This window comes from Trematomus bernacchii, unplaced genomic scaffold (genome assembly GCF_902827165.1).
Source record: "Trematomus bernacchii unplaced genomic scaffold, fTreBer1.1, whole genome shotgun sequence".
NCBI lineage: Eukaryota > Metazoa > Chordata > Actinopteri > Perciformes > Nototheniidae > Trematomus > Trematomus bernacchii.
In genome coordinates this window covers 13,082,651-13,091,872 of record NW_022987803.1, presented here as the reverse complement: position 1 = coordinate 13,091,872, position 9,222 = coordinate 13,082,651, and the positions used below count along the sequence as shown (strand labels likewise).

General features: G+C 37.9%; 1 protein-coding gene across 1 annotated transcript; it reads left to right on the top strand.

Moving 5' to 3' along the window:
* Positions 1-293: 293 nt before the first annotated feature.
* pigh (phosphatidylinositol glycan anchor biosynthesis, class H) lies at positions 294-3,016 on the top strand. The gene is made up of 4 exons (XM_034150443.1): positions 294-873; positions 1,789-1,998; positions 2,083-2,166; positions 2,494-3,016. The coding sequence occupies exons 1-4, from the start codon at positions 694-696 to the stop codon at positions 2,563-2,565; spliced, it is 546 nt and encodes a 181-aa protein (XP_034006334.1). The 5' UTR covers positions 294-693; the 3' UTR covers positions 2,566-3,016.
* The last annotated feature ends 6,206 nt before the right edge of the window (positions 3,017-9,222 follow it).

The window sequence follows — 9,222 nt, the reverse complement described above, 5'->3', positions numbered from 1 at the left end:
AGTACATACAGTCAATTATACTCATATTATATTATTTTAGGGAAGTTTGACATCAACTACCTTTCTACTTAAAAAAATAATGTGGATTTATTGGACAATATATAAACCGTTGCCCATAATGCTTTGCACCCTCCAGCTGATGTAGTGTTCGCTTTTATTAGTAACCAGCGTACACCGGAGCTTACTCAGATACGGAGACAGTAACTGATAACGACAGGCATCATGTTAATATCAATAGCTCGGGCATTCATTTTTTAATACAACGTGTATTTATTATTTTAATGTCCCTGGTTGTTGCAAAACCTGTCAAACACGCAGAGCGATAGTGCCCGCTCTGTACTTGATGCTCGTTACTGTACAACAACATCCAAACCGAACACCCCGGTGTCGAAAACGAGTGCATCTAAGGTTAGCATTGATTTTTAGCTTCAACTCAAATGAACTTGTCCTGGAAATATTCACTTCAGTGATTTTTGCCGTTACGTTTTTCTCATCCTATTAATTCCAGAGATATTGAGTCGTATGTATGCATGCACAATTATTTATCTGAGAAAGCACCACTTTATGTCTTAATATGCGTCTGACCTTTCCTAGCCAAAGCTAGCTCGATGCTATCCTGTCGTCAGTGTTAGCCAGTTAGCTCCCTGTTTCGCTGTTTCTCTACTCTCTCTACTCTCTGTTTGTGTTGCGTTCATGATGGAAGACGAAACCTTTACTGACATTAGTGGCAAAGCCATCTCTCTGAGCTGTCAGGATCACTCCAGCCTCTGCAAGGAGTTCGTTGTCAGCGTCCCTAAAGTGTCCATCGGGAAGGTGATGGTGTACACCTGCTGTGTTTGGCTTTTGGCATACGCTGTGTTCTTCTTCACAGAGGTAAGATAAATGAGATGTTACATTAATTAAATGTACACTGTACAGTCTATGGTTACTACGTGCTGGCAGAATCGCTGTGGCCTTATTGCTTAAAATCGATTACACAAGAGATGTGTATGACATTTTTTACTCTATCAAAATGTACTGTTTCTTCATGGTTTTTATTGCTATAATGGTCATATTAATTTAAAGTAAATAAGCCTTTACTATTTTACTTACCAATATCAATTTCTTACATGTTTTTATACCATATATTATGTGAGCTGCATCGATAAGTCGAGTTATTGATTACTTCAGGGACAGTGGAAAAGTGGACAATTGTTCTGATAATCTTTTCATAGTGATAACATGTTTTGTCAATGCCAAAGTGTCAGAAAAAGCTGATTTCAGCCTCTAAAGTATTGAAATATACTGCCTTTCTCTCTTTTACATAATATTAAATAACATTTATTTGGGTTTTCGACTGACAAAGAAACATGTTTGAACTTTGAGATACTGGGATGAAAATGTTTCAATATTTTCTTAAATATTATAGGGCAAATTATTCTAGAAAGTAATTAGCAGAATAATTGCTAATGAAATTGGTTATTGGTAAAAGCCCTATTTACCATTCTGTACACCCCATTCAAGCTTACTTATTATGTAAGAGCTGCAATAGTCATATTGCCACATTATTGATATTTAGAAGACATTCAGGCTAGTACACTTTTTTTGCATTATTAGATTTTTGTCCGTATTATTCAACTCTCAACTGGTTCTTATTTTGATTTTGTTAAGCCAGTCCAAGAAACTCCTTGTGGACATAATAATGGTGATGCTCCTTGTGATCTGTACACAAGTCTTCTTTATGTTTTTGAGTGGTATGTAATGATTCATATTGACAAGTTACATTGAAATGTCTTCCCTCTCTTTCAGAACACAGCCGTTCTGTCCAGTGCTATATTCATCACTCTGGTTGGCATGATGCTTCACATCCACTTTGTGAAGGTCGACCACGAGACCCTGCTCTTCATCGGCTCCTTAGGCATCCAGCTGTCTTCCAGCTACGCGTCGGGCCGTGAGACCACCACGTTCATTGAGATGGGCAAAATCAAGGATATTGTCATCAATGAAGCTATTTACATGGTGAGGACATTTTTACAACCTACAGATATGTGAGTTTATGCTTTGGCAAGAAGGGTGAATTGACGTCTATTGCTTTTATTTCAGCATCAAATCATCTACTACCTGTGTGTGCTGTTGAAGGACCCTTCAGAGCCTAATGCAGTGGCGCGTGTTGTGCCATTGTTTCAGGTGAGGTTTTGAATGCAAGGTGTGAGAACATCCCATAAAGCATAATAATAATTCATTGCATATATTTTAGTGTTTTTACAAGTGCTCAAAGCGCTTTACATTACACATTACATATACAGTATCAGACATGTAAAACATCAATACTGTGGACACTGTGTCTTGCCCAAGGATGCAACGGCATGCTGACTGTATATATGCACAAAAACCTATAAAAAACACTATAAGGAAAGGGAAAACTCCATAAAGCATAATATGGCGTCTTTATTACACACGGTGTTATTCAGAGTAATGTGTTTCTAATGAACCCTCTTTTCAAATGTCTTTCAGAGTTCAAAGCCAAGGCTGAACTGCTTGGTGAAAGTTTACAAAAGCTGTCAGGAGATTCTTTCAAAGTGCTGATGACCCACGTGACATACATTTTCATGTTTCTTGTCATGCAGTATGCTTTTATTATTTTTTGATTATTAGTTTTTCTTCTCCTTTATTCCTTTGCAAAGTGTATTTTTCATGTTTCTTCCCTTTGTGAATGTGAACGTTATATATTGAATTCAAAGTGCTGCCATGTTATAAACACCAATTGTAGTTTCATAGTGAGATTATGTCGTACTTTGTTGTGTAGTTACTGAAACAATTTTAGAAAAATAGCAATATGCTACTATTTTGAACCTAAAGAGCCAATCCTTTTTAACTGACATTGTTATAAAAAAATAATCTTTGATAATTTAACATTTTTACTTATTTATACATTTTGATTTTGATTGACTTATGACGCAGTGTCTGTATTTTTCAAGCATTTACACACTGTATTTTTTATTAAATTAATACATTTTATTAAAACATTACAAAATCATTATTGTTCTTTATTTAATGTTCAGATTTAGTTTGATAGTTATCAGTTTTTGAGGAGCTTTACTTTACTTCCCCAGTAGGGGGCAGACCGACACTTACTCAGACTTGTATAGAATTACCACTAGATTAATGAATCAGTTTTATAAAGAATTTAAGTAAATAAATACTAACCTTTGTTTACCCACAATAAAATAACAAGACATCTTTTAAAAGTACAATGTATGTTTACAGAAAGCTTTAGAAAGAGTTGTTACATTTATATTTTCAGATATAATGTTTGTACTGTACATTTCTATAAATTACCATCCACACCTTCATCCTCCTTAAGTATATTTTGACTTCCTCATAACTACTCGTATCTTCATCTTGAGGAAGGAGCCTCTGGTTACCTCAGCTGTCACCTTACCTGAGACTGTTGTTATACCAGTCCTGTTCTCAGAAGTGTTACTCAAGGTTACCTCACAGACAATGGCAATAATGACAGTGTATTTAGGATCAAGTTCACAATGAGTAATAATTCGTTTTAGTGGATAGACCCAACTAGTGTGATAAAACCTTCACTTCTGAAGTATACAAGTGCTGACCATACCGTTTTTGTTAAATTAGATTTGGAATATTTATTATCCAAGGCGTTACTGTAAGAAGAATGATGCAACAAGTCACGTTGCAGTGATTTCTCACTTTACATTTTTCTTTTAACTCTAATGTCAAAACCCAAGTACTTTGGACCATGAAATAATGTGCCTGTTTTTTACTGTAACTTTAAGTTAACACTGCTTGAATTAGTTTCTATATAGATATATTAATATACGTTTAAAGGTTTGCATTAGATTCCCTGGCAGCAAAAAGTCTTCCCGTCAAAGTGCCTCCTGGTTCTAACTGCCTTATAACAAATACGATTGAAAGTTTAATGGGTCTCCATTGCCCACAGTTTGAAGTTCAGAGCTCCTGTTTTCACCACCACTCAGCCTATGTTTCTTCCTCAGGCCATGTTTTTTTTCCATCCATTTTAAATCTCGATGACCATCTGCAGCTCCCGGAAAGTCCTGTGTGTGAACCCAGGGCTCCACAGGACAACAAAACAAGCAGAAGGGTGTGACTTTCACGGGGCAAAGCGTTACGCTGCTGTGAAGAGTGGCCCTCTGACAGGATAATAGTCCCTCCTGGAGGTGCGAAATGGTCAGGAACCAGGCCGAGGAGAAAACCCGGGAGTGACACCTCAGGGCTCCTGAATAGGCCTCATAAACCAGCATCCCCCCCCCCCTGAGTGTAAATAATATAGGTAGTGTAGAAGCTTGGCAGGCCAAAAAAAACAGTGAGGCTTTCTTTGGCCAGAGATGTGGACTGTTAATTACCTCCCTTTATAATAGGCCTGTAATTTCACATTTACCTCAGTATTCACCTCCAGTGTTTCTGTGACAGATTTAAAAAATACATTGTGATTAATTCTGCCTGTCCTGCTACTGCTGGTTTTCACTTAATTTGAGTATTTATTGTAGTTCTCTGTTATCTAAATGGTTGATGTGGGAAATAAGCTTTGGGGTGTAGCTCCTTGTTTAGACAGAGAGGAGGAATTGGAGCTCTCTGGGGAGTTCCCCCTTTACCTCCTGCAGTGCACAGACAGACAGACACACACACACACACACACACACACACACACACACACACACACACACACACACATACACACAAATGCATGCGCTCATTGAGAGCTGTGAGGCAATAGAGGAATAGTTTGACCCGGTCAGGGAATAGTCCAGCACACCTCTTGTGCCCCACTGCAATGGATTATATTTTCCCACTTTGTATGAAATTAATGGTACCACTTTACAATAAGACTACCCTTATAAAGGATTCATAAAGGGTTTATAATTAGGTTATGAATTAGGTTGTAAACACTTTATTAATATTTAAGAACCATTTATAAACCAGTTCTAACTTAGTTTTCATACATCAACACAGGCTCACTATTTGGCAAGATGACTAAGCCTTATATTGGCTACTTATACCAAGGATGCTGGCTGATGAAGAACACGAAGTAAGCTAAGTAGCCAATATAAGACTTAGCAGTACAGATAAATGTGGGCTCTCTATTTGGCAAGCAACTGGTCACAGTTGCCCTGTTTATATCATGTCTTATAAAAGATTATTAATGATTTATAAAGTGTTCACAACCTAATTAATAAATTAATTACAAACTATTCGTAAACCCTTTATAAGTTTAGTCTTATTGTAAAGTGGTATCAAATAATCAAACAAGGATTTTTTCAGTTTGTCTTTGCAAGAGTGGTGCTCATAATGGTACAACTGGGAAATGCTAGTCTGAAAAAGGCTAAAAGCTGTCATTTTCTGCAACGATTGGCAAAACTTGGAGGTGGGCTACTGGTAGGCACATTTTGTTACCTACCTACACAAAGGCTAGCCCCCAACCCCCGTTTCCAGTGTTTATGCTAAGCTAACTGACATGTTTGAGTACCTTTGGAACTAGGCTAGCCTCCGTTTACGCTAAATTAAGCTAACCGGCTGCCGGCAGTGGCCTCATGTTTATACTACAAACAAGTTTCAGGTTTTTATTTGTTTATTTTGTATTTGCAAAACTATTAGTGGTGCAGCAGATGACAATGATAATCTTGTTCTGAGAATTCTTCCAGCCATGCTTCTGAAAAACAATATAAAAGAAAAAACGCGCCAAAAACAGAATCGAAGACATTATTAAATAATATTGACAAAATACTGTGGTAGCATTTAGTATTGTCATCACTAAGGAAAACCCAATGCAATTATTTGTTAAAAAAATACACAAATTCACAGTAATGAAAGGTGTGCACAGGCGTTCACATGGCTCAACAGAAACAGCTTTTATATAACTAATGACTGTAGTTTTGTTTTGTCTTTGTAATGTTATTCTTTTGTATTGAGTTCTTGGCTAACAGATGCGGAAGGAAGAGAGCGTCCTTGTATTGTTTGAAGTGTGTCGGTTTATACCGGCCCGCACAGGCAGGTGTAACTCGATGTCAGTTTGGATTTGAATGTCACAAAATCCCTCCCTGCCTCACTGTTAATGACAGAGTGAGTTTTACCGGTCGCCTTAATTTCCTTTCTGCTGAACATGTACACAGTGTTGTGGGAGTGTATCTTCTGTGGGACGTGAATTTTCATATTACCCTGCAAGCCATTTTCAATATGCAGGATTTTACTCTTTATGTATTTTCTAAAGTTAGTTGAGAAAATAGGAGTGTGCAGTTGACTGTTTGACATTAGAGCTTACCTCTGGGACTCCAACTGCAGAATCTCTTTGTTATTCTCCCTAACACTCAAAATGCACCTGATCAAGTGTCTGTTCAAACAAATGCGTTGAAAACTCACTGAAAGAGAACGCAAACCATAACGGAAATGTCTCCAGTAAAGGCTTTTGAGACAATAAAGTTACCAGATTAGAAAAGATGGCTATTAAAAAGGTGGTAAAAAAAACAGTCCATAAACATTTTCATAGATGTTTATTGACACAAAACAATACACAGTGAGATGCAAATGTAGAGAAAAACAGAAGCTATTCATGTTCAGTCATGCTCAGCCTCCTCCAGTAAACTTGATTGTGTTCACATTAACAAATAGAAGTGCAGATAAGACTGAGCTGCAGGTTGAAGGATAAGCCTGGTCTCCTGGGTGGCATGGCAGATATTTTGGTACAAATAAACAAGTATCTTATACTTATATATGATATTATCTCTAGAACCATTTTGTTACCATGACGTAAGGCTCAACTCATTGCGGAAAAACAAAAATAGATGTGCAATTTCTTAATCCTCAACTGCATTTTGATTGTAGGATATTTGAGCTGCGGGCTTTCAAAAAACGTCTGTCTCCTATTCAAATAATACAACTGCTACCATGTCCCAAATAAAATGGTCTATGTAACTTGGTACCTTTACTCACGTACTGTAGCCTACCTAAATACAATTCTTAAGGTGTATATTTTCATTTTTGAAAAACAATGTATCTCCAAATAATTTTAACGCATTTCTTCATGTGTTGAGACAATTCCCTTTCTTCTTTAGCTTGATTATCCCTATAAAACCCGTCTTGGATTACCTGGAAATGCATTATCACAAAGCTTCCCCTAACAAGTTATGAAGAAGTTTAACTGGGTAAAAGAAAGTCTAATTTATTGTTGTATAAAGGCAGTGACATTGCATTGGATGTCTGAAACCAGAGTGAGTTTTTCTTCAGGTGAAGACTTAAGCTCTTATTTGCTCAGGGAGCAGTTTCCTCTCTGGACAGGAAAGTCCGGTGTTGCCCTCCACCTGTCCTCTCACAGGTGACAATGTTGAACCTCAGTGTTGAGGCTGCCAAAATGTATACACCCTAAGCATTAAACCCCTACAGCCCGATATTTGGTCAAACCTTTAATGTCACTGTTAAAACAACTTAAGCTCCCTCCTTCTAAGTTTTTGACTCTGCCATTCGGTTTAAATTCAAATGATAAATGAAACCGACTCCTCTCAGGCCACGCCCTCGCAGCGTCACCTGGTAGATGTGAGGTAAGCGAGACGAACTTCTAGTCAGACCAGCTGGCAGCAGATAAGAGAGCCAAAGCCTGCTCTACAGGTCTGTCAGGGAGCTGACAGCAGAGAGCTGCCTGCAAACACGTATCCATTTTACTCTGTTTGTCTCCAGAGAAAAGAGCTTAGCCATTGCAATGAGTGTGTGAGCATGGGTTTTTTTTTTTTCATGCGTGTGTATAAAGGCAGGTCTTAACCATATTCAAATCCTCTGGTCATATTGTGGTTCCATCAATTTATTTCCCCTTTATTGTGTGTGTCCCCTCATTACATTGCTCCATTACCATTAACATATCAATCGTATACCATCGCTATGTGATGACAGATCTCTGGTTTTCTTGACTTTCAGTGGTGCCACAGTGTCTGTGACCCGTGATTGAGTCAGATATAATGTGGTTCGCATAAAACTTTAAAGGCAATACATTTAAAAAAGGCCCATTAATAAAGAAATGTGACGTCAACAAACAAACGGGGGCCTACGTGTTCCCAGGGTCTTATGTTCCGCAGCTCATTATCCTCTTAGTTAGACGCAATTACAAATCCTTTCAAATAATGTTATGTTCTCAGCATAGTTTTTCCCCTAGGTCCATATTTCCCTGGGTCAATATCTTGAAATCAACAACCTACAGCTTATTTCCTACTGTTGTTACACTACTTGAAACCTATGCATTCAAATTTGCAGCAGGTTTCAAGGAGTATAACAAGGCAAGGTAATTTCCTTGACCTAAGAGATAGCCATATCCACAGTAGCAGAATATTTTTACCATTTTAAACATTGTCCCTTGTTTCTTCTCGATTTTGAACTACGAGGATAGCCCTTACTATAATCTACAATGTTTTAAGAACACAAGACACCTTAAACTAAAAGAATGGCTCCCCCAAACCAACACCACTAACTTGATCTTGATCCGTAGCCTTGTGGTGATGTTCATCCTTAATTTTGTGTCTTATCGTGAATCATTCCAACACTGAAAACTCCCCTTAGACACCTACCAGTGTAATGACAGAGATGTTTCCTTCACATCTGATAGGCATGTGCTGAGATGTGTGTCAAGGATAAGTGCAGCACGCTTGCTCTGTAATCAGCTGTTGTGGAGATGTGAATTTTGAAGATGCTATGTGACTCGTTCAGAAATACCCCCGTGGTTTCAACATACCAATGGCACACGACACGCGCCACACGCAAGATGACATCACATGTAACAAACAAAGGATGAGGTGAGATTGGCTAGTGAGGATTAGCATGCAATCGCAATGAAGATACAGTAGATAGGATCTTTGTACTGTGGCCTGTTTCCTTTAGAAAATCTGAGTTTCACGTTTATTTCCATTATCCAACATTAGATGTGCACTTTTACTGTTAATATAAAAGGAAAAAGTGTTTAATTGAACACATATAGGTTAGTCAATACTTTTCCAGCTCATGAACAAAACATTTTTGGAGATACAAAGGATGGTAGAAACCTTAATTAGATGATGAAATGTACGGTTTGTGCATTGTAATGGGTTTGGTATTTTGACCATACTTGTGTTGGAGTCACTGGTGCCAGGTAACAGATAAGATGGACCTTGTAGATGTTCCCTAATCCCATGGTTAAGCCTGGGCTGAGGGTTACACAACATTGTTTTGCCTCCATCCTGATGA

Bases quoted from the DNA above. Each gene is read 5' to 3' on its own strand.
- pigh (XM_034150443.1), top strand. From the start codon at position 694: ATGATGGAAGACGAAACCTTTACTGACATTAGTGGCAAAGCCATCTCT. The intron at 874-1,788 runs GTAAGATAAATG...CCTCTCTTTCAG, and splicing joins CTGTGTTCTTCTTCACAGAG to AACACAGCCGTTCTGTCCAG. The intron at 1,999-2,082 runs GTGAGGACATTT...CTTTTATTTCAG, and splicing joins TCAATGAAGCTATTTACATG to CATCAAATCATCTACTACCT.